At 59.3% G+C, this 27,658-nt stretch overlaps 1 protein-coding gene across 2 annotated transcripts in view; it reads left to right on the forward strand.

Annotated features, from left to right (window-relative positions):
* MED23 (mediator complex subunit 23) overlaps positions 1-26,841 on the forward strand; it is a 67,101-nt gene extending 40,260 nt beyond the window's left edge. For both annotated transcript variants that reach the window (XM_054174025.1, XM_054174026.1), the window contains 13 exons: positions 2,197-2,360; positions 4,586-4,710; positions 7,005-7,210; positions 8,372-8,552; positions 10,717-10,887; positions 13,302-13,518; positions 15,090-15,326; positions 16,690-16,855; positions 17,818-17,890; positions 19,297-19,511; positions 20,848-20,968; positions 23,253-23,384; positions 26,368-26,841. In XM_054174025.1, the coding sequence (XP_054030000.1) occupies positions 2,197-2,360; positions 4,586-4,710; positions 7,005-7,210; positions 8,372-8,552; positions 10,717-10,887; positions 13,302-13,518; positions 15,090-15,326; positions 16,690-16,855; positions 17,818-17,890; positions 19,297-19,511; positions 20,848-20,968; positions 23,253-23,384; positions 26,368-26,541 (2,182 nt within the window). In that variant the 3' untranslated portion in view covers positions 26,542-26,841. The remainder of the gene's footprint in view (positions 1-2,196; positions 2,361-4,585; positions 4,711-7,004; positions 7,211-8,371; positions 8,553-10,716; positions 10,888-13,301; positions 13,519-15,089; positions 15,327-16,689; positions 16,856-17,817; positions 17,891-19,296; positions 19,512-20,847; positions 20,969-23,252; positions 23,385-26,367) is intronic.
* The last annotated feature ends 817 nt before the right edge of the window (positions 26,842-27,658 follow it).

A 27,658-nucleotide genomic window follows, 5' to 3' on the forward strand; every position in this document is an offset into this window, starting at 1 on the left:
TCAGGAAGAGTGTGGCCAGCAGGAGCAGGGAAGTCCTTGAGACCTTCTAGTCCAAGCCCTGCCAGAGCAGGAGCAGAGAACCCAGCACAGGTCACACAGAACACATCCAGACAGGGCTGGGAAGGCTCCAGAGCAGGAGACTCCACAACCTCTCTAGGCAGCTTGCTCCAGGGCTCTGGGAGCCTCACAGTGAAGAAGTTCCTCCTCATGGTGAGGTGGAACCTCCTGTGCTGGAGTTGAATTCCATGACAAGCTGGCTCCACTCAGTTCCAGCCACCCAGGGGGCAGGGGCTGCTCTGCATCCAGGAGAGATGGAGAAGCTGGGTAAGGCAGCTCTGGAGTTGATGTGCAGGGTAAAGCTTTGAGCTGAGCTTGTGTTTGAAATGCTGGAGGGTGTGAGAGTTTGTGTCTGGAACCTGGGGTTTGTGGTGGGAAAGCTGGAGAACATCCTGCTCTTGGAGTAGAGTATTTCGGGGGGGGGTGAGCAGCCCCAGCAGAGCCATCTCACAGTGAGGCAGCCTGCTGCACAGCATTTCTTGTCCTTCAGCAAGGAGAAAGGGAACCAGTGAAGAGAGAATTCTCCTTAGCCTCAGGATCTTGCTCCTTGTATCACAGTCTCACAGTGTCACTAAGGTTGGAAGAGACCCCAAGGATCATCAAGTCCAAGCTGTCACCACAGAGCTCATGACTAAACCATGGCTCCAAGTGCCACATCCAATCCCCTCTTGAACACCTCCAGGGAAGGGGACTCCAACACCTCCCTGGGCAGCACATTCCAGTGGCAAATTACTCTCTCTGGGAAGAACTTTCTCCTCCCCTCCAGCCTAAACCTCCCCTGGCACAGCTTGAGACTGTGTCCTCTTGTTCTGGGGCTGGCTGCCTGGGAGAAGAGACCAAGCCCCACCTGGCTCCAACCTCCCTTCAGGGAGTTGGAGAGAGCAAGAAGGTCTCCCCTGAGCCTCCTCTTCTGCAGGCTAAGCAACCCCAGCTCCCTCAGCCTCTCCTCACAGGGCTGTGCTCCAGACCCCTCCCCAGCCTCCTTGCCCTTCTCTGGACACCTTCAAGTCTCTCAATGTCCTTCTTGACCTGAGGAGCCCAGAACTGGACACAGGACTCAAGGTGTGGCCTAAGCAGTGCTGAGCACAGGGCACAAGGACTTCCCTGCTCCTGCTGGCCACACTCTTCCTGATGCAGGCCAGGATGCCCTTGGCCTTCTTGGCCACCTGGGCACACTGCAGGCTCCTGTTCAACTGCTGTCAACCAGCACCCCCAGCTCCCTCTCTGCCTGGCTGCTCTCAGCCACTCTGACCCCAGCCTGTAGCTCTGCCTGGGGTTGCTGTGGCCAAAGTGCAGCCCCTGGCACTTGGACTTGTTGAATGCCATCCTGTTGGCCTCTGCCCATCTGCCCAGCCTGGCAAGGTCCCTCTGCAGAGCCTCTCTACCCTCCAGCAGATCAACTCCTGCCCCCAGCTTGCTGTCAGCTGCACATTTACTGCTGATGGACTCAATGCCCTCCTCCAGATCATCAATGAAGATATTGACCAGGCTGGGGCCCAGCACTGCTCCCTGGGGCACACCACTGGTGCCTGGCTGCCAGCTGGCTGTGGCACCATTCACCACCACTCTCTGGGCTCAGCCTCCAGCCAGTTCCTAACCCAGCTCAGAGAGCTGCTGCCCAAGCCAGGGGCTGACAGCTTGGCCAGGAGCTTGCTGTGGGGGATGGTGGCAAAGGCCTTGCTGCAGTCCAGGCAGACTCCATCCACAGTCTGCCCCACAGCCACCAGGCAGTCACCTGGGCATGGAAGGAGCTCAGGTTGGTCAGGCAGGCCCTGCCCTGCCTGAATCCATGCTGGCTGGGCCTGAGCCCTTGGCCATGCTGTGAGTGCTGTGTGACTGCACTCAGGATGATCTCTTCTATGATCTTGCCTGGCACTGAGCTCAGGCTGCCAGGCCTGGAGTTTGCAGGTTCCTCCTTCCAGCCCTTCTTGAGGATGTGCATCCCACTGGCAGCTTCCAGCCCCTGGGGAGCTGCTGGCTGCCAGGAGCCGGTGGGAAGCGCAGGCTTGGCCCGGAGGCTGAGCACATCGCTCCCCAAGCAGGTGTTGTGGGTTTGTGTGAAGGGGGGATGGAGGGGCAGTGGTGATGTGTGGAGCCTGGGCAGCAGAGTTTGCTACCTGCCCTCTTTCCCCCCTGCAGTGTGGAGAGCACAGCGCTGCGGCTGATCACGGCGCTGGGCAGCTCGGAGGTGCAGCCGCAGTTCACGCGCTTCCTCAGCGACCCCAAGACCGTGCTCTCAGCAGAGTCAGAGGAGCTCAACAGGGCTTTGATCCTAACCCTGGCAAGGGCCACACATGTGACAGGTAACATCTGGGGGCGAACTGCAGCCCAGCCATCTCTCTCCAGTGGTGGCTAAGCCCAGTCACAAGGCATGGCCCTGCGCTGCTGCTGTGGAGAGCAGGCAGAATCTTCACTGCCAGCTGCTCGTGTGTGGGCAGAGCCTTACTGGGGGAGCAGCAGAGCTGGGCTCAGGCACTGCTTAAAGGCTTCCCTTACACAGAGGCAGAGTGTGACTGCTTGGGGTTGGAATGTTTGCTTCTCAGGAGGAGTTGGAGGTCTCTGCTGAGACCACAGCTGCAGCTCTGGGGCCAGTGCTGGAGCCTCTGTGCCAGGAAGGATCTGGAGGGGCTGGAAGGTGTCCAGAGCAGGGCCAGGAGGAGGAGCAGAGGGCTGGAGCTGCTCTGCTGTGAGCACAGACTGAGGGAGTTGGGGTTGTGCAGGCTGGAGAGGAGAAGGCTCCCAGGAGACCTCATTGTGGCAGGGGGTTGGAACTGGCTGATCCTTGAGGTCCCTTCCAACCCTGACAATTCTGTGATTCTTCTCAGGCCTAGCTGGGGTTGGGCTCTCTTCTTCCCAGGCCTCACTGGGGTTGGGCTCTCTTCTTCCCAGGCCTAGCTGGGGTTGGGCTCTCTTCTTCCCAGGCCTAGCTGGGGTTGGGCTCTCTTCTTCCCAGGCCTAGCTGGGGTTGGGCTCTCTTCTTCCCAGGCCTAGCTGGGGTTGGGCTCTCTTCTTCCCAGGCCCAGCTGGGGTTGGGCTCTCTTCTTCCCAGGCCTAGCTGGGGTTGGGCTCTCTTCTTCCCAGGCCTAGCTGGGGTTGGGCTCTCTTCTTCCCAGGCCTAGCTGGGGTTGGGCTCTGTTCTTCTCAGGCCTAGCTGGGGTTGGGCTCTCTTCTTCCCAGGCCTAGCTGGGGTTGGGCTCTCTTCTTCTCAGGCCTCACTGGGGTTGGGCTCTCTTCTTCCCAGGCCTAGCTGGGGTTGGGCTCTGTTCTTCTCAGGCCTAGCTGGGGTTGGGCTCTCTTCTTCCCAGGCCCAGCTGGGGTTGGGCTCTGTTCTTCTCAGGCCTAGCTGGGGTTGGGCTCTCTTCTTCCCAGGCCTAGCTGGGGTTGGGCTCTCTTCTTCCCAGGCCTAGCTGGGGTTGGGCTCTCTTCTTCCCAGGCCCAGCTGGGGTTGGGCTCTCTTCTTCCCAGGCCCAGCTGGGGTTGGGCTCTGTTCTTCTCAGGCCTAGCTGGGGTTGGGCTCTCTTCTTCCCAGGCCTAGCTGGGGTTGGGCTCTCTTCTTCCCAGGCCTAGCTGGGGTTGGGCTCTCTTCTTCTCAGGCCTAGCTGGGGTTGGGCTCTCTTCTTCTCAGGCCTAGCTGGGGTTGGGCTCTCTTCTTCTCAGGCCTAGCTGGGGTTAGCTGGGGTTGGGCTCCCTCCTTCCTCTGTTCCTTGTTTTCAGTGGCACTGCCTGGGCTGGTTCCTGTCCATGCCACTAAAGCCCCCTGGGGTGGGCTCCCCAAGCATGCTGCTCATGTGGAGGCCACCCCCTCTCCACTGTCCTTTCAGCCCTGGTGTGTGTTGTGGGTTTGCTCCCTTGGGGAAGCAGGGGGCCAGCTTGTGCTGTGCATTGCAGTGCACAGGGCAGGGCTGTGCTCTGAGGGGAGTGTTTTCTCCATCTCATTTTATGCTGCAAGTCTGGAGCCTGGCTGGAGAGGGAAGAGCTGACTGCTCCCAGAGTGGTGGAGGTGGCTGGGAAGGGCAAGGGCTGCTTTGTGTTAGTTCCTCTTTGGTTTGTAACCTTTGCTCAGTCCTTAGTGTGAAATGAGCACCAGGCCTGAAGGGGTGAAGGAACACTTGGGGCTTATCTTTTGTTTCTCCAGCTTCATTGGGAAGGGTCCTTCTGACTCAGCATGGAAGGGAATGTGGCAATTTCCTCATCATTCCCTTCCTCAGGCTGGTTTTTTCTGCTCTAATCAGTTCATCAGCAGAAGTTTGTCATGCTGTGATTACAGGAGATTAATTAGGCAATCTTTAAGCCATGATTGCTTTGGTTCTGGCTCAGAAGCTAAAAATAGAGTTGTTATTGTTAATAGCATGGAAGAAAGACAACATCCAGCTTGGCCTGGAGTGCAGATGAGACTGAGAGGGGCTGGGGGGAAGGGCTGGCCAGAAAGGAAGCCCTCCTGAGCTTGCTGCCTGTGCTTACAGAAGGTGTGCCAAGGAGGGAGGTTTTGTCCTGTGTGGAGCTCTAATCTCAGCAATCTGCTCTCTAGACTTTTTCACAGGCTCTGATTCCATTCAGGGAACTTGGTGCAAGGACATCCTGCAGACTATCATGAGCTTCACTCCACACAACTGGGCATCACACACTCTGGACTGCTTCCCAGCTCCCCTGCAGGTAAGGACTTCCAGCTGATGGTTTTATAACCAGAGGATTTCCTCTCCTAACAAAATCCTTTGCCTGTTTGTGAGATTCTCCTCTCAAGTCCCTGCTGTGAGTTTAGACCTGGACGTCTTAACCATGGAGTTGAAAAGTCCTCCAAGGGGCTGGACAGGCACAGGGAACTGTATCACAGTGTCACAGAATCACCAAGGTTGGAAAAGACCTCAAAGGTCATCGAGTCCAAGCTGTCACCACAGAGCTCATGACTAAACCATGGCTCCAAGTGCCACATCCAATCCCCTCTTGAACACCTCCAGGGATGGGGACTCCACCACCTCCCTGGGCAGCACATCCCAGTGGCTAACAACTCTCTCTGGGAAGAACTTTCTCCTCACCTCCAGCCTGAACCTCCCCTGGCACAGCTTGAGACTGTGTCCTCTTGTTCTGCTGCTGGCTGCCTGGGAGAAGAGCCCAACCCCCACCTGGCTACAGCCTCCCTTCAGGGAGTTGCAGAGAGCAAGAAGGTCTCCCCTGAGCCTCCTCTTCTGCAGGCTAAGCAACCCCAGCTCCCTCAGCCTCTCCTCCCAGGGCTGTGCTCCAGACCCCTCCCCAGCCTCCTTGCCCTTCTCTGGACACCTTCAAGTCTCTCAATGTCCTTCTTGACCTGAGGAGCCCAGAACTGGCCACAGGACTCAAGGTGTGGCCTAAGCAGTGCTGAGCACAGGGCACAAGGACTTCCCTGCTCCTGCTGGCCACACTCTTCCTGATGCAGGCCAGGATGCCCTTGGCCTTCTTGGCCCCCTGGGCACACTGCTGGCTCATGTTTAGGCAGCTGTCAACCAGCACCCCCAGCTCCCTCTCTGCCTGGCTGCTCTCAGCCACTCTGACCCCAGCCTGTAGGTCTGCCTGGGGTTGTTGTGGCCAAAGTGCAGCCCCTGGCACTTGGACTTCTTGAATGCCATCCTGTTGGCCTCTGCCCATCTGTCCAGTCGGTCGAGGTCCCTCTGCAGAGCCCTTCTGCCCTCTAACTGACCAACATCTGCCCCCAGCTTGCTGTCATCTGCACATTTACTGCTGATGGACTCAATGCCCTCCTCCAGATCATCAATGAAGATATTGACCAGGCTGGGGCCCAGCACTGCTCCCTGGGGCACTCCACTGGTGCCTGGCTGCCAGCTGGCTGTGGCACCATTCACCACCACTCTCTGGGCTCAGCCTCCAGCCAGTTCCTAACCCAGCTCAGAGAGCTGCTGTCCAAGCCAGGGGCTGACAGCTTAGACTGTAATCTGTGACTGTTTTGCTATGGAATCATAGCATGGTCCAGGCTGCAAGGCAGCTCCAAAGCTCATGCAGTCCAACCCCCCTGCACTCAGCAGGGCCATCCCCAACTGCCTCAGGCTGCCCAGGGCCTCGTTGAGCCTCACCTTGAGTATCTCCAGGGATGGAGCTTCAGCCAGCTCCCTGGGCAACCTGTGCCAGTGTTCCACCACCCTCTTGGTGAAGAACTACTTTCTGATACCCAATCTCAATCTGCTCTGCTCTAGTTGGAAGCCATTGCCCCTGGTCCTGTCCCTGCAGGCCTTTGCCAATAGTCTCTCTGCATCCTTCCTGCCTCTGCTGTATAAAAGGGTTGCAGAGTCAACTCAGCCCTTTTCTGCCTCTCTCTCTCTCTCTTCCCAGTGTGGATCTCTCCTCCCTTGCAGTGTGGGGCAGGTCTGCAGCCTGGCTCAGCCTGGGCAAAGCTAAGTCTGTAGCTGTGCCATTCGGCTTAGCCTGGGGGAGAGGGAGCTCGGGGGGGAGGCCTGGGGGGCACTGGAGCCTGGGTTGTTGGAAGGCTTTTGGCTTGCTGAGGTTGCTGTAAGCTGGGATGGGAGTTTGGGTGCTTTGCATCTGTGTCAATAGTGCAGTGTTTGTAAAGGTATTTCCACCTGAAGGTCCAATTCTGGGAGGAGCATTTTCAGTTCACTCCTTGGGAGGGGCACAAAGGCTTCTGGTCTGCTCTGGGACCAAAGCTGAGAGAGAGTGCAGGGTAACACTGCTGTGCCTGCAGAAATGCAGTAGCTGTTCCTGGGGCACTCTAAGGCAGGGCTTGGCCAGCAGGGGCTTTCAGTGAAGGTGAATCAGATGTTTAAAGGAGGAGAACCAAGAAGAACCTCCTCCTGTGGCAGCTTGTCACAGCGAAGCCACAGCCCTCCCTGCAGGCTTTGAGTGGTAGAGGGAAGCAGAAACTCCTGAGGTGCGGAGTCAGGCAGAGGTTTGCCTGTTGGGGTGTTGTGCTGCCAGTCCCAGCAGAGCCTGCTGTGTTTCAGGTGTTCTTCAAGCAGAACAATGTCCCTCAGGAGAGCCGCTTCAACCTGAAGAAGAACGTGGAGGAGGAGTACCGCAAGTGGAAGTCGATGAGCAACGAGAACGACATCATCACACACTTCTCCATCCAGGGCTCACCCCCACTCTTCCTCTGTCTCCTCTGGAAGATGCTGCTAGATACTGACCACATTAATCAGATTGGCTACAGGTGAGCCTGAAAGGATGTGCTGCCCCAGAGTTATTGGAGCTGTGTTTGTAGTGACCTGGCAGGACCCCAAACGGACTCCAGGAGAGCTGGGAAGGGACTTTGGGCAAGGGCTGGGAGGGACAGGATGAGGAACAATGGCTTTGAGCTGGGAGAGGAGAGACTGAGACTGGAGATGAGGAAGGAATTCTTGGCAGTGAGGGTGGTGAGACTCTGGCACAGGTTGCCCAGGGAGGCTGTGGCTGCCTCCTCCCTGGAGGTGTTCAGGGCTAGGCTGGATGAGGCCCTGAGCAGCCTGTGCTGGTGGGAGGTGTCCCTGCCCATGGCAGGGGCTTGGGACTGGATGATCCTTGAGGTCCCTTCCAACCCAACCCATGCTGTGAACCTATGAATCAGGAGGGCACAGGCCCTGAGCATTAGCAGCTCCATTGGTGCTTGATGGATGCAGAGCATGGGAACAAGGAATGGAGCTGGCTGGGAGCAAGCATCTCAGCACAGCTGCTTTGTCCAGGGCTGGTTACAGCACACCATGGTGTGCAGGGGCTGTTCTCCCTGGGGAGACAGAAGGCTGTGAGTGAGGTGCTGGAATGAGGCAGTTTGGCAGCAATTCAGGCAGAAAACAGACTCACAGAACCACAGGGTGTTAGGGGTTGGAACCCCACTGCAGGGGCACCCAGGGCAGGGCACGCAGAATATGTGCAGGGGGCTTGGAAAGGCTCCAGAGGAGACTCCACAACCTCTCTGGGCAGCCTGCTTCAGGCTCTGTCACCCTCACAGTCACAAAGTTTCCCCTCCTGTTCCCCTGGCACCTCCTCTGCTCCAGCTTGCCCCCAGTGCCCCTTGGCCATCCCAGGGCAGAGCCTGGCTCCTGCCATTCACTGCTCACATCCTTATAAGCATGAATGAGGTGCTGGTTGGTTGGTCATGGTTGGGATTTGCTGGGGTTTGCTGTTTTCTTAGTTCATTTCTCCAAGGGAGGGGATTTGGTTTGGGTTTTTATCAGGATGCACTCACTCCTGTCCACAGGAGCAGTTCAAAGCAGACTGAGAGCAGCAGCAGTTGCCTCTGGCTGTTTTAACCTCTGACCATCCTTACTCTGACCTTTTTTTGTGCTTTTGCTCTGTTTCATTGTCTTGTTGCTTTGCTTTGCTTCTTCCCTGCCAGAGTGCTGGAAAGAATTGGGGCCAGAGCTCTGGTGGCACATGTCAGGACCTTTGCAGATTTCCTGGTGTATGAATTCTCCACCTCTGCAGGAGGCCAGCAGCTCAACAAGTGCATTGAGATTCTCAATGACATGGTGTGGAAATACAACATTGTAACCCTGGACAGACTGATCCTGTGTCTGGTAAGCACTGCCTCAGGAGAGGAGAGGCCAGGTCTGATTGATAGCAGCTGAACAGGAGCCTGCAGTGTGCCCAGGGGGCCAAGAAGGCCAAGGGCATCCTGGCCTGCATCAGGAAGAGTGTGGCCAGCAGGAGCAGGGAAGTCCTTGTGCCCTGTGCTCAGCACTGCTCAGGCCACACCTTGAGTCCTGTGTCCAGTTCTGGGCTCCTCAGGTCAAGAAGGACATTGAGAGACTTGAAGGTGTCCAGAGAAGGGCAAGGAGGCTGGGGAGGGGTCTGGAGCACAGCCCTGTGAGGAGAGGCTGAGGGAGCTGGGGTTGCTTAGCCTGCAGAAGAGGAGGCTCAGGGGAGACCTTCTTGCTCTCTGCAACTCCCTGAAGGGAGGTTGGAGCCAGGTGGGGGTTGGTCTCTTCTCCCAGGCAGCCAGCAGCAGAACAAGAGGACACAGTCTCAAGCTGTGCCAGGGGAGGTTTAGGCTGGAGGTGAGGAGGAAGTTCTCCACAGCAAGAGGAATTGGCCACTGGAATGTGCTGCCCAGGGAGGTGGTGGAGTCCCCATCCCTGGAGGTGTTCAAAAAGGGACTGGATGTGGCATTTGGAGCCATGGTTTAGCTGTCAGGAGGTGCTGGGTGACAGCTTGGACTTGCTGATCTCTGAGGTCTTTTCCAACCTGATTGATTCTGTGATTCCATGATTCACTCAGACTCTGCTCTCTCAGGCCCTTTGGTGGCAGCAGTCTTCTGGTTTTGCATGGTGACCATTTGCTCCCCCAGGAATCAAGTCAAACAAGAGATTCCTTCTGTCACCAACACAAAAAGCCAAGCCTTGCAGTTCTGTCAGTCTTCAGGGGAAGCTTTCTTTGGTTATTTAATGGCCAGACTTGAATTGGCATTATCAGATGTTGTTACTAGTGCATGGTGCCTCTGAACTCGGAGCTCTGCAGCTGTTTCTGCAGCCTGAAGAGGCAGAAGGGCTGTGGCATGGTTCAGAAGTGAGCAGTGTGCTGCCTTTGCTCAGAATTCATTGTGCCTCCTACAGGATTTGCTTAGAAATCACAGAATCACAGAACTGTCAGTGCTGGAAGGGAGCTCAAGGCTCAGCCAGCCCCAACCCCCTGCCATGAGCAGGGACACCTCACACTGCAGCAGGTTGCTCACAGCCACCTCCAGCCTGGCTGCAAACACCTCCAGGCAGGAGGCTGCCACCACCTCCCTGGGCAGCCTGTGCCAGGCTCTCACCACCCTCCTGGGGAACAACTTCTTCCTCACAGCCAATCTCAATCTCCCCACTTCTAGTTCTGCTCCATCCCCCCCAGTCCTATCCCTCCCTGACACCCTCAAAAGTCCCTCCCCAGCTCTCTTGGAGCCCCCTGCAGATCCTGCAAGGCCACAATGAGGTCTCCTGGGAGCCTTCTCCTCTCCAGCCTGCACAACCCCAGCTCCCTCAGTCTGTCCTCACAGCCTGCTTCACCAGAGGAGGAGCAGTGCCATGCTCTCTCTTGCAGCCTACCCTACAACATAAAGCAGAGCCTGCATGGGGAGAAGGAAATCTTCCCTCAGGAGTTACCCTGCATTTATAGCTTAAGATCTCATTTCACTGCACAACTGCTTCTCTCAGCTTTAGTTTGGTTTTCAAAGCAAAGTCCAGAGTGGCCAGAAGTTTGAAGCAGTCTTAACTTCCTTATCATCAATTAGCTCTTTCCAAGCAGGGAACTGGCAGCAGGAAGAGTTAAACTTTTATAGATCCATGCAATGGGTTGGGTTGGAAGGGACCTTAAAGCTCATCCAGCTCCAACCCCCTGCCATGAGCAGGGGCACCTCCCACCAGCCCAGCTTGCTCAAGGCCTCATCCAGCCTGGCCTTGGGCACCTGCAGGGCCTTCTTGGGCTCTGTGCTGTCAGTGTGGAGCTTGTGAGACTTTGGGCCCCTGGATTAGATGTGAGAGGTGCTTGTAAGAGGAGTGACTGAACCTGCCCCTGTTCTGTGTCCTCACTGGAATAATGCAGCTGCAAGGCCTTCTGCTGAGTGTGTGCAGATGGAGCTGATGCTGGCCAGCAGTGGCTGCTGATGCTGGCCAGCTGTGGCTGCTGATGCTGGCCAGCTGTGGCTGGTGCTGCTGGCTGCTCCCAGCCCCCTGAGTGCCTCTCTCCTGCTCCCCTTCGCCGCAGGCCATGCGCAGCCACGAGGGCAACGAGGCTCAGGTCTGCTACTTCATCATCCAGCTGCTGCTGCTGAAGCCCAACGACTTCAGGAACAGAGTGAGTGACTTTGTGAAGGAGAACTCCCCTGAGCACTGGCTGCAGAACGACTGGCACACCAAGCACATGAGCTACCACAAGGTGAGCACAGCCCTCTCTTGCCCTGCCTCCCCTGCGCCTGAGACCGGCCCCAGAGCCTCTTGTCCCTGAGCCACAGCACAGCTCTGTGGGGCTGGGGAGTGACTTAGCAAGCAGGGAGTGCTTGAGGCTGGTGTTAAACAGCAGCAGAGAAGGGCTGTTTCTGTAGGAGTGTGCAGATGCAGGCTCCTGCTCCTGTTCTCACCCAGCATGTGGTGCAGCAGCCCAGCAGTGCTGGCTCTCCCCAGGCTTGCCTCCTGAAGCACTTAACCAGGAACACAAAGCACTGCCTTCAGCTTTGCCTTGGGATGCTGAGTCACAGAGTCACAGGACTGGAATCACAGAGTGGTCTGGCTGGGAAGGGACCTCCACAGCTCACACAGTCCAACCCCCCCTGCACTCAGCAGGGACATCCTCCACTAGATCAGGTTGCCCAGAGCCCTGCCCAGCCTCACCTTGAGTATCTCCAGGCATGGGACACAGAATTGTCAGGGCTGGAAGGGAGCTCAAGGCTCATCCAGTTCCAACCCCCTGCCATGGCCAGGGATACCTCACTACAGCAGGTTGCTCACAGCCACCTCCAGCCTGGCTGCAAACACCTCCAGGCAGGAGGCTGCCACCACCTCCCTGGGCAGCCTGTGCCAGGCTCTCACCACCCTCATGGGGAACAGCTTGTACCTGACACCCAAACTGGCTTTAAGATCATTGAGTCCCAAGCATTCTCTGACTCTACCACGTCCCTCAGCAGCACAGCTCTGCCTGTTGGAAGCACCTCCAGGGGTGAGGATTCAGCCATCTCCCTGGCAGCCTGGCTCTGTCCAGCTGAGGCTGCTTTAAAACAGTGCAGAACTGAAGGCAAAATTGAGTTTTGCTGTTCTGCAAGGGTAAGAAGGAATGCCAAATGCATTGCCCTTACTGCAGTGGGGGAGGGGGCCTTTGGGAGCAGAGGGACCTTGACAGGCTGGACAGATGGGCAGAGGCCAAGGGCAGGAGATTGAACACATCCAAGTGCCAGGTGCTGCACATTGGCCACAGCAACCCCAGGCAGTGCTACAGGCTGGGGGCAGAGTGGCTGAGAGCAGCCAGGTGGGAAGGGACCTGGGGGTGCTGGTTGATGGTAGGCTGAACATGAGGCTGCAATGTGCCCAGGCAGCCAAGAGGGCCAATGGCATCCTGGCCTGCATCAAGAAGAGTGTGGCCAGCAGGAGCAGGGAGGTCATTGTGCCCCTGTACACTGCACTGGTTAGGCCACACCTTGAGTCCTGTGTCCAGTTCTGGGCCCCTCAGTTTAGGAAGGAGGTTGACTTGCTGGAAGGTGTCCAGAGAAGGGCAACCAAGTTGGTGAGGGGCTTGGAACACAGCCCTGTGAGGAGAGGCTGAGGGAGCTGGGGTTGCTTAGCCTGCAGAAGAGGAGGCTCAGGGGAGACCTTCTTGCTCTCTACAACTACCTGAAGGGAGGTTGCAGTCAGGCAGAGGTTGGTCTCTTCTCCCAGGCAACCAGCAGCAGAACAAGAGGACACAGTCTCAAGCTGTGTCAGGGGAGGTTGAGGCTGGAGGTTAGGAGGAAGTTTTACACAGAGAGAGTGATTGCCCATTGGGATGGGCTGCCTGAGGAGGTGGTGGGGTCACCGTCACTGGGGGTGTTCAGGGCGAGGCTTGACAGGATGCTTGGTGCCATGGGTTAGTTGATTAGGTGGTGTTGGATGATAGGTTGGACACAATGATCTTGAAGGTCTCTTCCAACCTGGTCTATTCTATTCTATTCTATTCTATTCTATTCTATTCTATTCTATCTCTGATGAGGACACCTCCCTCACACCTCAGAGCTAGTGCCTAGAGGTTACCCATGCATCCCTCAGACCAAAGAAGATCCATTCTGCCTCTGACTCCCAATGGTACTAAGAGGAGGAGCAAGGTGGGAGCAAGGAAAGCAGAGTGACAGAATTGGTTGGGTTGGAGAAGCCCTCTGAGAGCATCCAGTCCAACCCTCAGCCCAACACCACCATGGCCACAGGTTTCCTGAACACCTCCAGGCATGGGGACTCCACCACCTCCCTGGGCAGCCTCTGCCAGCCCCTGACCACTCCTGCAGCAAAGACATTTGTCCTCATCTCCAACCTAACCCTCCCCTGGCACAATTCCAGGCCATTGCCTCTTGTCCCATCTTCTGCTGTCTTATGCCCGCTGTGAGTGGTGGTGCAAGGTGGTTTGGTTTGGGTTTTTCTCAGGGAGCTCTTGCTGCTGGTGCCAGTAGCAGAGGCCTTTCTCCCAGAGCTGAGGTTTCTGTGGTGAGCTGATGGTGCAGGCATCTCCCTGCACTGCTCTGCGGGCATCAGCCTTGTGAAGCGTCTGAATGTTTCACACACTGCTTGTAAGGGAGGAGCTCTTGACTCTGGGGGCTTTACCTTTCCCTCCAGAAATACCCTGAGAAGCTGTACTTTGAAGGCCTGGCAGAGCAAGTCAACCCCCCAGTGCAGATCCAGCCCCAGTACCTGCCCATTTACTTCGGCAACGTCTGCCTGCGCTTCCTGCCGGTCTTTGACATCGTCATCCACCGGTTCCTGGAGCTGCTCCCGGTCTCCAAGTCGCTGGAAACTCTGCTGGACCACCTGGGAGGTTTATACAAGTTCCATGGTAAGGTCTCTCTGGGCACAGAGCTTTACTCCTGTGCTGAGCACGCTGCCCTCCTCCGTCTCATTGACAGCTTTGGGCTGCCTCCACAGCAGGGTTTTATCCTTCCCTCAACATGAGGAGGAACTTTACAGTGAGGGCCCTGGAGCAGGCTGCCCAGAGAGCTTGTGGAGCCTCCTCTGGAGCCTTTCAAACCCCACCTGGACACATTCCTGTGCAGACTGCTCTGGGGGATCTTACTCTGGCTCCTGCCCAGCTTCTCCCCTGCCAGCCCCCCCAAGTCCTTCTCTGCAGGGCTGCTCTCAGTCTCAGCATCCTCCAGCCTGGGCTGATGTTACTCAAATAACTCAGCCTGACTCTTCCCCCACTTCCATCCCTGCACCTCTGCAGTAAGTTTGTGTACAGAAGCCATTGCTGTGGCACACTCAGACACTGTAACAGTCTGCCCTGAGAAGTTTCTCCTCATGTTGAGGTGGAAGCTCCTGGGTTCCAGGTTGTGTCCATTGCCTCTTGTCCTATCCCAGGACACCACTGCCCAGAGCCTGGCCCCTTCCTGCCCCCACTCCTCAGATCTCTTCTCAGCCTTTCTGCATGAGAGAGACGTTGAAGCTCTTTCATCATCCTCATAGCCTCCACGGGACTCTGCCCAGCAGATCCCTGTCTTTTGAGCTGGGGAGCCCAAAGCTGCATCGTTCAGTGCAGCCACCAGCCTAGGAGCAGCACAGTGGCAAAGCCATGCCCTGCAGTGCTGGGCGGGCCGCAGTGCTGGGCGTGCTGCAGTGCTGGCATGCTGCAGTGCTGGGCATGCTGCAGTGCCGGCAGTGCCATCGTGCCGGGCATGCCGCAGTGCGGGGCGTGCCGCAGTGCCGGCTGTGCTGCAGTGCTGGGCATGCTGCAGTGCTGGGCATGCCGCAGTGCCAGCTGTGCTGCAGTGCTGGGCATGCCGCAGTGCCGGGCGTGCTGCAGTGCTGGGCATGCTGCAGTGCTGGGCATGCCGCAGTGCCAGCTGTGCCGCAGTGCTGGGCATGCCGCAGTGCAGGCTGTGCCGCGGTGTTGGGCGTGCCGCAGTGCTGGGCATGCTGCAGTGATGGGCATGCCGCAGTGCCAGCTGTGCCGCAGTGCTGGGCATGCCGCAGTGCTGGGCGTGCCGCAGTGCTGGGCGTGCCGCAGTGCTGGGCATGCTGCAGTGATGGGCATGCCGCAGTGCCAGCTGTGCCGCAGTGCTGGGCATGCCGCAGTGCAGGCTGTGCCGCGGTGTTGGGCGTGCCGCAGTGCTGGGCATGCTGCAGTGATGGGCATGCCGCAGTGCCAGCTGTGCCGCAGTGCCAGCTGTGCCGCAGTGCTGGCTGTGCTGCTGGGCCAGCTGTGCCGCAGTGCCAGCTGTGCCGCAGTGCTGGCTGTGCTGCTGGGCCAGCTGTGCCGCAGTGCCAGCTGTGCCGCAATGCCGGCTCTGCCGCAGTGCCGGCTGTGCCGCAGTGCTGGCTCTGCCGCAATGCCAGCTGTGCCGCAATGCCGGCTGTGCCGCAGTGCCGTGCAGGGGGCGCTGCAGAGCCGTGTGCGTTTCCCCGGTGCAGACCGGCCGGTGACCTACCTGTACAACACGCTGCACTACTACGAGCTGCAGCTGCGGGAGCGCCCCAACCTGAAGCGCAAGCTGGTGCACGCCATCATCGGCTCCCTGAAGGACAACCGCCCCCTGGGCTGGTGCCTCAGCGACACCTACCTCAAGTGCGCCATGAACGCCCGCGAGGAGAACCCCTGGGTGCCCGACGACGCCTACTACTGCAAGCTGATCGGGAGGCTGGTGGACAATATCCTTCCCGCCGTGTGCCGGCGGCTCTGCCGCTGCCGAGCACGGAGCTCCATTCCCCTCTCTGGACAGGAGGCAAAGCCTCCAACTGCAGAGAATCAGAATGGGTTGGGTTGGGAGGGACCTTAGATACCATCCGGTTCCAACCCCCTGCCACGGGCAGGGACACCTTGGAGGGTGCTCAAAGCCTCATCCAGCCCGGTCCTAGACGCTTCCAGGGGTGAGGCACCACAGCCTCCCTGGGCAGCCTCTTCCAGAGTCTCCCTTCCCTCACTCTAAAGAACTTCTTCCTGAAGTCCAGCCTACACCTACCCTGCTGTCATGGCAGAGCGTTGCCCCTTGTCCCTTGTTACAAACAGTCCCTCTCCAGCTTCTCTGGAGCTCCCCTCAGTGCAGTACTGTCAGAGACTGAGCAGGTGCTGGTTTTGATCAGCTGTTCCCCAGCAGGGTGCTGGGAGATCTTACACTGAGGCAGATTAATGGTGTCATGTTCTGCACAGCAGCAAATCCTTCTTCCTTTAATCTTCTTGTCCTGTAAGCAGGTGATGAATGAGAAGGTCTCACTTTCTTCCACCTCTTACTCCCCTGCATGCCCTCTGTGTGTAGCATCTTCATAGCTCTGTATGGACACAGTGACTGGGGTGCTGGGTGCTGAGCAGCTCCCCAGGAGCCAGCAGTGCCTCCTGCAGCCCTCAGGCAGCTGTGTGCTGGGCTGCAGCCAGAGCAGGGTGGGCAGCAGGGCAGCAGAGGGGATTCTGCCCCTGGGCTCTGCTCTGCTCACACCTCACCTCCAATCCTGCCTCCAGCTCTGCTGTCCCCAGCAGGAGAGGGACAAGGAACTGTCGAAGTGAGCCCAGAGGAGGCCACAAAGATGCTCCAAGGGCTGGAGCAGCTCTGCTGTGAGCACAGGCTGAGGGAGCTGGGGCTGTGCAGCCTGCAGAGGAGAAGGCTCCAGGGGGACCTCAGAGCTGCCTGCCAGGACCTGAAGGGATCCTGCAGGAAGGCTGCAGAGAGACTTTTGCTGAGGGGGTCTGAGCCAGGCCCAGGGGGAATGGTTTGGAGCTGAGGCAGAACAGGGTTAGACTGGAGCTGAGAGTTCTTCAGTGTGAGGGTGGTGAGACTCTGGCACAGGCTGCCCAGCAAGGTTGTGGCTTCAGGGGGCCTGGAGTAGTTGATTTCTGAGGTCCCTTCCAACCTCACTGCCTTGTATCCTGCTCCTGTCCATCTCTCCTCTCTAGTGACCTGTGGATGTGCTGTTTGTCCCCAGCACCTGGCCTCTCCCCACACTGAAGTGCAGCACACACACAGAGGTGCTGCTTACAGGAGGCTTTACTGGGGTGGTTTTGTTCCTTAACCACTGTCACCCATGGCAGGCAAATCACCTGGGCCCTTCCCAAACTGTGACTGGAGGTTCAATGAGTTTCCCAACCCAGCTGCCCACGCCCTCCACGTCACCTGTGTTGAGCTGATGGCTCTGGCTGTTCCTGGCAAGGATGTGGGCAATGCCCTCCTGGATGTCGTGCTGAAGAGGTATGTGGGGGCTTCACTTCTTCCTCCAGTGCGTGCAGAGGGCTGAGGTGCTGAGGGATGCTGATTTCTAGCTGAGCAGAAATGCTTTGAGTTCACCCAGAACTGTTTGTGGAGGCCAAGCAAGGCAGAAAAGTCCTTTGTTCAGTTCCTCCCTGAAAGGAGGCTGTGGAGAGGCTGCTGCTGGTCTCTTGTGGGAATTAACCACAGCACAAGAGGGAATGGCCTCGAGCTGCAGCAGGGCAGGGTTAGGCTGGACATCAGGAGTCATTTTTCACACCAGAGTGGTCAGACACTGGCAGAGGCTGCCCAGGGGGGTGCTGGAGTCCCCAGCCCTGGAGGTGTTTCAGGGTGGTTTGGCTGTGGTGCTCAGGGCTGTGGTTCAGGGGTGAGCCTTGCCGAGCAGGGTCGGTGGTTGGACTTGGTGATCCCAGGGGTCTCTTCCAACCTGGATGATTCTGTGTCAGTGCTGCAGGGGTTGTGTGGGCTGCAGCATCAGTTGTTTCAGCCCAGAATCACAGAACTGTTTGGGTTGCCAAAGCCCCCTCAGGTCATCCAGTCCAGCATCGACCCAACCCCACCATGGCCATCAAACCATGGCCCCCAGTGCCATGGCCACAGCTTGCTGGAACATCTCCAGGGATGGGGACTCCACCACCTCCCTGGGCAGCCTCTGCCACTCCCTGACCACTCTTGCAGCAAACATTTTTTCCTCATCTCCAACCCAACCCTCCCCTGGCACAGCTTCAGGCCCTTGCCTCTCCCTCTGCCTGGGATGGTGGCAGTGGCTTGGCAGCAGTGGAGGCAGGGTGAGCTCTGGGTGGTGAGCAGCTGGACTGGATGATCTCCAAGCTCTCTCCCGGCCTCAAGAGCTCTGTGTTTCTGTGGGCCTAAGTGCACCCTGTCTTTTGGTGCTCCAGGAGCACAAGAGTGCAGTTGTGAGTTTGCCTTTGCCTTGTCTCCAGCCAGCCCCTGGTGCCAAGGGAGAACATCACGGCCTGGATGAACGCCATCGGACTGATCATCACTGCCCTGCCGGTGAGTGGCGGGGGGCAGCCAGGGCACAGCCAGCTTCTCCCCTGCCTGCAGTTCAGCACCTTGCTAGGGCATGGCCTAGAAACTGCTGCAGTGTGCTGTGTCACAGCCACCACCTGTGTGCTCCCCTGGTGTGTTTGAGGAACATCTGCTGCTCCAGCAGGGAGATTGCAGCAGGGTTTCTGCTTTTCCAGGCTGGGATGAGAAGAGGTAAATCAGTGCTGCTGGAAAGCATCAGTGTGGTACTGAGTGGGAGCTGGAGCCATGAAATCAGGAGGCCCAGAGCACAGCTCTGTTACTGCTTGTGCTGCATGTCCTGCACCTCTCAAGCCATGCCAGTGAGGTGTGCCTGCAGCTGCAATGTGTGCAGGGTGTCGTAGTTTGGGCTGGGTGCCCTCTGCTACAGGGGTGTTTCCTGTGTCCAGAAGTCCATCCCAGTGGGTGGACTCAGGAAATTAGGTATTTCTACCATAATCCCTTGCACCACTATACATTTTGCAGTGGAGTCTGGCACTTCCTCTTTCCTTCCCTCTCCGAGACTTGGTAACTGGGGGAGAGATCTCCCGGCCATGGGCCTGACTGGGCCCAAGGCCACAGGGGGATGGGCAGTCTCAGGCCTGGCCAGCTGAGACTAGCCCAGCAGAGGGAGGGGGAAGAAGGAGCCCTGGGGGTTTTGGATGCACCCTCAGGTGGGGTTTGGAGTTTTTCTGGGTTTACTTTGGTTCCTTTCTTGTCACTGTGTTTCCTTTTGTGCACACTCACTGTTCTCTATTTAAACTCTCCACTACTTTTGCAATCAGTTTGTCTGAGTTGTTATTTCTGCCTGTGGTGGGGAGGGGGTCTGCCCCAACCCATTACACAGGGTTAAAGGCCATGGTCAGCACTTAGCCCTTCTCCTGGTGCCTGAGCAGGCTTGCCTGAATCATCTTGGGCTTGCTCCCATCTGCAGGTTTCTCTTTCCTTGCCACTCCTTCTCCCCAGGCACAGGGTTCCTGCTCTGGGCAGAGAGCCAGCCTGGATCTCATCCTCAGGGGTGTTGCTGTTTCCTCCTCTTCCCTCTCCTTGCATCTCCATCTGCATGCTCTGACTTTGGTACCTTTTTGGTTCTGTTGTTTCCTGGGGTTTCAGTCTGTGCCTGTACTTCTCAGCCTCGTTGCCCTAAGGCCTCTGCCCTGCTTCCTTAGGAGGCCTCTGTGTGAGCTCCCTGAGAGCACTGCAGCTCCTGAGCCGTGCCTGGATAACGCCAGAGCCTCGCCCCTGCCCCACGCACTGCTTCCTGGCTTGTGCTTCTCCACTGCATCTTCCTCAGAGGTGGTTAGAGGCCCCCATGCAGCTGCAGCAGCACTTGAGGAAGCCTAGTTGCAGAAGCTGTTCCCTGCAGGAGCCCCTCAGCCTCTGTGTCTCCCCAGGAGCCGTACTGGATCGTGCTGCACGACCGCATCGTCAGCGTCATCAACAGCCCCAGCCTCACCTCCGAGACCGAGTGGGTCGGCTACCCCTTCCAGCTCTTCGACTTCACAGCCTGCCACCAGTCCTACTCTGAGATGAGCTGCAGCTACACCTTGGCTCTGGCACATGCTGTCTGGCACCATTCCAGCATTGGGCAGCTTTCTCTCATTCCCAAGTAGGTGCAGTGGTGCCTGGGACTTGTGCTCAGTCCCAGCTGACAGCTGCCCTCCAGCAGCGGCACACAGGGGCAGCAGAGCTCCAAAACTCACCGGAGATCACCAGAGATTTTTCCCCAGTTCCCTCTTCCACTGGCAGAACTGTTGCTGGGTGGGGAGACTCTGGCCCAGGTTGCCCAGGGAGGCTGTGGCTGCCTCCTCCCTGGCTGGATGAGGCCTTGAGCAAGCTGGGCTGGTGGGAGGTGTCCCTGCCCATGGCAGAGGGCTTGGGTTGGTGATCTCTGAGGTCTCTTCCACTCTGACCATCTCTGAGCCTCAGGGATTTTGTCTAGAGTGTGACAGCCTTTAATGAGCCTTTGAAAGCTTGATTAGCTTTCCTGCTTTCATCTTCCCTCACTGCCTGTGGAATGCTCCTAAGGCATCAGCTGTCAGCAGCAAATGTGTCCTCAGTTCTAGCAAGCAGTCTCTGGCTGCACCTTGAGATGATTTGCTGGCTAAAGGATGGGGCAGGGACTGACCTATTGGAGACCAGCTCTGGGGAAAGGCACCTGGGGGTCCTGGTAGCCAACAGGATGCCATGAGCCAGCAATGTGCCCAGGTGGCCAAGAAGTGGGATTAGAAGGGCTGTGGTCAGTAGGTCAGAGAGGTTCTCCTGCCCCTCTGCTCTGCCCTGCTGAGGCCACAGCTGGAATATTGTGTCCAGTTCTGGGCCCCTCAGCTCCAGAAGGACCTCAGGGAACTGCTTGAGAGAGTCCATCCCAGAGGCACAGAGCTGCTGCAGGCAGTGGAACATCTCCTGTGAGGCCAGGCTGAGGCAGCTGGGGCTTGGAGCTGGGAGCAGAGCAGCCTGAGGGCTGCCCTCATGGCTGGGGATAAAGATGTGCAGGGCTGGAGCCAGGCTCTGCTCAGGGATGGCCAAGGACAGCACAAGGGGCACTGGGGGCAAGCTGGAGCAGAGGAGGTGCCAGGGGAACAGGAGGGAAACTTTGTCCCTGTGAGGGTGCTGGAGCCTGGAGCAGGCTGCCCAGAGAGGTTGTGGAGTCTCCTGCTCTGGAGCCTTTCCAGCCCCACCTGGATGTGTTCTGGGTGCCCTGCCCTGGGTGCCCTGCTCTGTCAGGGGCTTGGACTGGGAGACCTCTGGAGGTCCTTTCCAGCAAGTCCAAGACAGCACTGCCATGAAGAGCTGGTTGGGTTTCAGCAGAGCTGCAGTGAGGAGAGGGCTACCAGGCTGCACTCCCTGAGCTGTGGTGCTCTGTCTAGAACTTGGGCTGGGGGAAAGAAGGGAGAAACCAATGCAAGGCTAAGAGAGCTGCAGCAGTGTGTGGTGCCCTGCAGGTTCCTCACAGAGGTGCTGATCCCCATCGTGCAGACTGAGTTCCAGTTGCTCTATGTCTACCACCTGGTGGGGCCCTTCCTGCAGCGCTTCCAGCAGGAGAGGACTCGCTGCATGATCGAGGTGAGGAGAGCTCTGACTGCCCTGCCCTGCCCTGCCCAGCCCTGCCCAGCCCTGCCCAGCCCTGCCCTGCTCTGCCCTGCTCTGCCCTGCCCTGCCCAGCCCTGCCCAGCCCTGCCCTGCTCTGCCCTGCTCTGCCCTGCCCTGCCCTGCCCTGCCCTGCTCTGCCATGCCCTGCCCTGCCCTGCCCTGCCCTGCCCTGCCCTGCCCTGCCCTGCTCTGCCCTGCCCTGCCCTGCCCTGCCCTGCCCTGCCCTGCCCTGCCCTGCTCTGCCCTGCCCTGCTCTCCCCTGCCATGCCCTGCCCTGCTCTGCCCTCCCCTGCCCTGCCCTCCCCTGCCCTGCCCTCCCCTGCCCTGCCCTGCCCTGCCCTGCCCTGCCCTGCCCTGCCCTGCCCTGCTCTGCCCTGCCCTGCCCTCCCCTGCCCTGCCCTGCCCTGCTCTCCCCTGCCATGCCCTGCCCTGCTCTGCCCTGCCCTGCCCTGCCCTGCTCTGCCCTGCCCTGCCCTGCTCTGCCCTGCCCTGCTCTCCCCTGCCCTGCCCTGCCCTGCTCTGCCCTGCCCTGCCCTGCCCTGCCCTGCTCTGCCCTGCCCTGCCCTGCCCTGCTCTGCCCTGCCCTGCCCTGCTCTCCCCTGCCCTGCCCTGCTCTCCCCTGCTCTGCCCTGCTCTGCCCTGCCCTGCCCTGCTCTGCCCTGCCCTGCCCTGCCCTGCCCTGCCCTGCCCTGCTCTGCCCTGCCCTGCCCTGCTCTGCCCTGCCCTGCTCTGCCCTGCCCTGCCCTGCCCTGCCCTGCTCTGCTCTCCCCTGCCCTGCCCTGCCCTGCCCTGCCCTGCCCTGCCCTGCTCTGCCCTGCCCTGCCCTGCCCTGCCCTGCCCTGCTCTGCCCTGCCCTGCCCTGCTCTGCCCTGCCCTGCCCTGCTCTGCCCTGCTCTGCCCTGCCCTGCCCTGCTCTGCCCTGCTCTGCCCTGCCCTGCCCTGCTCTGCCCTGCCCTGCCCTGCTCTGCCCTGCCCTGCCCTGCCCTGCCCTGCCCTGCCCTGCCCTGCCCTGCCCTGCCCTGCCCTGCCCTGCCCTGCTTCTCCCTGCCCTGCCCTGCCCTGCCCTGCCCTGCCCTGCCCTGCCCTGCTTCTCCCTGCCCTGCCCTGCTCCCCTGCCTCCCCTCTGCTCAGTGCCTCCCATCTGCTCAGTGCCTCTCTGCTCAGTGCCTCTCTGCTCAGTGCCTCCCCTCTGCTCAGTGCCTCTCTGCTCAGTGCCTCTCTGCTCAGTGCCTCCCCTCTGCTCAGTGCCTCCCCTGTGCTCAGTGCCTCCCCTCTGCTCAGTGCCTCCTCTCTGCTCAGTGCCTCCCCTCTGCTCAGTGCCTCTCTGCTCAGTGCCTCCTCTCTGCTCAGTGCCTCCTCTCTGCTCAGTGCCTCTCTGCTCAGTGCCTCTCTGCTCAGTGCCTCCCCTCTGCTCAGTGCCTCCTCTCTGCTCAGTGCCTCCTCTCTGCTCAGTGCCTCCTCTCTGCTCAGTGCCTCTCTGCTCAGTGCCTCCTCTCTGCTCAGTGCCTCCTCTCTGCTCAGTGCCTCTCTGCTCAGTGCCTCCCCTGTGCTCAGTGCCTCCCCTCTGCTCAGTGCCTCCTCTCTGCTCAGTGCCTCTCTGCTCAGTGCCTCCTCTCTGCTCAGTGCCTCCTCTCTGCTCAGTGCCTCTCTGCTCAGTGCCTCCTCTCTGCTCAGTGCCTCTCTGCTCAGTGCCTCCCCTGTGCTCAGTGCCTCCCCTGTGCTCAGTGCCTCCTCTCTGCTCAGTGCCTCCCCTCTGCTCAGTGCCTCTCTGCTCAGTGCCTCCTCTCTGCTCAGTGCCTCCTCTCTGCTCAGTGCCTCCCCTCTGCTCAGTGCCTCTCTGCTCAGTGCCTCCTCTCTGCTCAGTGCCTCCTCTCTGCTCAGTGCCTCTCTGCTCAGTGCCTCCTCTCTGCTCAGTGCCTCCCCTCTGCTCAGTGCCTCTCTGCTCAGTGCCTCCTCTCTGCTCAGTGCCTCCTCTCTGCTCAGTGCCTCCCCTGTGCTCAGTGCCTCCCCTGTGCTCAGTGCCTCCTCTCTGCTCAGTGCCTCCCCTCTGCTCAGTGCCTCTCTGCTCAGTGCCTCCTCTCTGCTCAGTGCCTCCTCTCTGCTCAGTGCCTCTCTGCTCAGTGCCTCCTCTCTGCTCAGTGCCTCCCCTCTGCTCAGTGCCTCTCTGCTCAGTGCCTCTCTGCTCAGTGCCTCTCTGCTCAGTGCCTCCTCTCTGCTCAGTGCCTCTCTGCTCAGTGCCTTCCCTCTGCCCCCCCAGATCGGAGTTGCCTTCTACGAGATGCTGCTGAGCGCCGACCGCTGCAGCGCTCACCTCAGCCACATGGACCCCATCTGTGACTTCCTCTACCACATGAAGTACATGTTCACAGGGGACAGTGTCAAGGAGCAGGTCAGTCACAGCCCCCTGCTGCTCTCCTTCTGTCTGCCCACACAGCCACTGGGCCTCCAGTGAATTCTTTCCACAGGGAGCAGTGCAGCAGAATGCTCAGCAGCTGCCTGGGCTCCCTCTGCAAGCTGGGCAGCTCCACACTGCTGCACAGCTCCCAGTGCTGCACAGCTCCCACTGCTGCACAGCTCCACACTGCTGCACAGCTCCCACTGCTGCACAGCTCCCACTGTTGCACAGCTCCCACTGCTGCACAGCTCCCAGTGCTGCACAGCTCCCACTGCTGCACAGCTCCCACTGCTGCACAGCTCCCACTGCTGCACAGCTCCCAGTGCTGCACAGCTCCCACTGCTGCACAGCTCCCACTGCTGCACAGCTCCCACTGCTGCACAGCTCCACACTGCTGCACAGCTCCCACTGCTGCACAGCTCCCACTGCTGCACAGCTCCACACTGCTGCACAGCTCCCACTGCTGCACAGCTCCCACTGCTGCACAGCTCCCACTGCTGCACAGCTCCCAGTGCTGCACAGCTCCCACTGCTGCACAGCTCCACACTGCTGCACAGCTCCCACTGCTGCACAGCTCCCACTGCTGCACAGCTCCCACTGCTGCACAGCTCCCACTGCTGCACAGCTCTCACTGCTGCACAGCTCCCACTGCTGCACAGCTCCCACTGCTGCACAGCTCCCACTGCTGCACAGCTCCCACTGCTGCACAGCTCCACACTGCTGCACAGCTCCCAGTGCTGCACAGCTCCCACTGCTGCACAGCTCCCACTGCTGCACAGCTCCCACTGCTGCACAGCTCCACACTGCTGCACAGCTCCCACTGCTGCACAGCTCCCACTGCTGCACAGCTCCACACTGCTGCACAGCTCCCACTGCTGCACAGCTCCCACTGCTGCACAGCTCCCAGTGCTGCACAGCTCCCACTGCTGCACAGCTCCCACTGCTGCACAGCTCCCACTGCTGCACAGCTCCACACTGCTGCACAGCTCCCACTGCTGCACAGCTCCACACTGCTGCACAGCTCCCACTGCTGCACAGCTCCCACTGCTGCACAGCTCCCACTGCTGCACAGCTCCACACTGCTGCACAGCTCCCACTGCTGCACAGCTCCCACTGCTGCACAGCTCCCACTGCTGCACAGCTCCACACTGCTGCACAGCTCCCACTGCTGCACAGCTCCCACTGCTGCACAGCTCCCACTGCTGCACAGCTCCACACTGCTGCACAGCTCCCACTGCTGCACAGCTCCCACTGCTGCACAGCTCCCACTGCTGCACAGCTCCCACTGCTGCACAGCTCCCACTGCTGCACAGCTCTCACTGCTGCACAGCTCCCACTGCTGCACAGCTCCCACTGCTGCACAGCTCCCACTGCTGCACAGCTCCCACTGCTGCACAGCTCCCACTGCTGCACAGCTCCCACTGCTGCACAGCTCCCACTGCTGCACAGCTCCACACTGCTGCACAGCTCCCACTGCTGCACAGCTCCACACTGCTGCACAGCTCCCACTGCTGCACAGCTCTCACTGCTGCACAGCTCCCACTGCTGCACAGCTCCCACTGCTGCACAGCTCCCAGTGCTGCACAGCTCCCACTGCTGCACAGCTCCCACTGCTGCACAGCTCCCACTGCTGCACAGCTCCCACTGCTGCACAGCTCCCACTGCTGCACAGCTCCCACTGCTGCACAGCTCCCACTGCTGCACAGCTCCACACTGCTGCACAGCTCCCACTGCTGCACAGCTCCACACTGCTGCACAGCTCCCACTGCTGCACAGCTCTCACTGCTGCACAGCTCCCACTGCTGCACAGCTCCCACTGCTGCACAGCTCCCAGTGCTGCACAGCTCCCACTGCTGCACAGCTCCCACTGCTGCACAGCTCCCACTGCTGCACAGCTGACACAGGCATAGAAGGGTTTGGGTTGGAAGGCACTTTAAAAATCATCCAGTCCCAACCCCCTGCCATGGGCAGGGACACCTCACACTGCAGCAGGTTGCTCACAGCCACCTCCAGCCTGGCTGCAAACACCTCCAGGCAGGAGGCTGCCACCACCTCCCTGGGCAGCCTGTGCCAGGCTCTCACCACCCTCATGGGGAACAACTTCTTCCTCACAGCCAATCTCAATCTCCCCACTTCCAGTTCTGCTCCATCCCCCCCAGTCCTATCCCTCCCTGACACTCTCAGAAGTCCCTCCCCAGCTTTCTTGGAGCCCCCTGCAGATCCTGCAAGGCCACAATGAAGTCTCCTGGGAGCCTTCTCCTCTCCAGCCTGCACAACCCCAACTCCCTCAGGCTGTGCTCACAGCAGAGCCGCTCCAGCCCTCTGCTCCTCCTCCTGGCCCTGCTCTGGACACCTTCCAGCCCCTCCAGATCCTTCCTGGCACAGAGGCTCCAGCACTGGCCCCAGAGCTGCAGCTGTGGTCTCAGCAGAGTGGAGCAGAGGGGCAGAATCCCCTCCCTGGCCCTGCTGGCCACACTTCTCTTGCTGCAGCCCAGGCTCTGCTTGGCTCTCTGGGCTGCAAGTGCTCCCTGCTGGCTCCTGCTGAGCTTCTCCTCCCCCAGCACCCCCAAGGCCTTTTCTGCAGGGCTGCTCTCCAGCCAGTCCCTGCCCAGCCTGTATTGGTGCCTGGGATTGCCCTGCCCCAGCTGCAGGACCTTGCCCTTGGCCTTGTTGACCCTCCTGAGGCTGTCCTGGGCCCAGCTCTGCAGCCTGTGCAGGTCCCTCTGGATGGATCCTTGCCTGCAGCTGTCAGCAGCACCACACAGCTGCTGCAGCAGGGAGTTTCAGGCTGCAAGAGGTGCAGAAGTGGCTGTGGTAGATGAAACACTGACAGCAGCACTGCTTGCTGTGCCTTCTGCCTGCCTGCCTCCTGGGAGTCTGCTGTTCATGGACAGCTGTCCCAGAGCTCTGCTTTGCCCAGTGCATTTCTGCCAGGTCTCTGGCAGTGATGGGTTTGGGTTTTGGCTCCTTTGAACAGGTGGAGAAGATCATTTGTAACCTGAGGCCAGCTCTGAAGCTGCGGCTGCGCTTCATCACCCACATCAGCAAGATGGAGCCAGCTGCTGTGCCCCAGCAGGCCCTCAGCAATGGCTCCCCAGCACAGCAGCCCAGCCAGGTGCCTGTCAACGTTGCTCTGCCGGTCACACAGTGACAGCAAGTGCTGGGCTGCCCAGGGCAGGAAGGCTTCCTTCTGCTACTGCTCAAGGTGGCACATCGTGGGACCTGACACCTGGGACAGGAAGAGAACCTCCTGCAGACCTCTGCTGCCTGTCCTGCTGCACCATGAGGCACTGACTCCAGACTGCAGCTCTCTGACTCTGCAGACCTGCAGCTCTCTGACTCTCCAGACCTGCATCTCTGACTCTCCAGACTGCAGCTCTCTGACTCTCCAGACTGCAGCTCTCTGACTCTCCAGACTGCAGCTCTCTGACTCTCCAGACTGCAGCTCTCTGACTCCCCAGTCTGAAGCTCTGTGACTCCCCAGACCTGCAGCTCTCTGACTCTCCAGACTGCAGCTCTCTGACTCCCCAGACCTGCAGCTCTCTGACTCCCCAGACCTGCAGCTCTCTGACTCTCCAGACTGCAGCTCTCTGACTCTCCAGACTGCAGCTCTCTGACTCTCCAGACCTGCATCTCTGACTCTGCAGACCTGCAGCTCTCTGACTCTGCAGACCTGCAGCTCTCTGACTCTCCAGACTGAAGCTCTGTGACTCTCCAGACTGCAGCTCTGTGACTCTCCAGACTGCAGCTCTCTGACTCTCCAGACCTGCAGCTCTCTGACTCTCCAGACTGCAGCTCTGTGACTCTGCAGACCTGCAGCTCTCTGACTCTCCAGACCTGCAGCTCTGTGACTCTCCAGACTGCAGCTCTCTGACTCTCCAGACTGCAGCTCTCTGACTCTCCAGACCTGCAGCTCTCTGACTCTCCAGACCTGCAGCTCTCTGACTCTCCAGACTGAAGCTCTCTGACTCTCCAGACCTGCAGCTCTCTGACTCTCCAGACCTGCAGCTCTCTGACTCCCCAGACCTGCAGCTCTCTGACTCCCCAGACCTGCAGCTCTCTGACTCTCCAGACCTGCAACTCTCTGACTCTCCAGACCTGCAGCTCTCTGACTCCCCAGACCTGCAGCTCTCTGACTCTCCAGACCTGTAGCTCTCTGACTCTCCAGACTGAAGCTCTGTGACTCTCCAGACTGCAGCTCTGTGACTCTCCAGACCTTGCAACTCTCTGACTCTCCAGACTGCAGCTCTCTGACTCTCCAGACTGCA

Source organism: Dryobates pubescens, chromosome 28 (assembly GCF_014839835.1).
Source record: "Dryobates pubescens isolate bDryPub1 chromosome 28, bDryPub1.pri, whole genome shotgun sequence".
NCBI lineage: Eukaryota > Metazoa > Chordata > Aves > Piciformes > Picidae > Dryobates > Dryobates pubescens.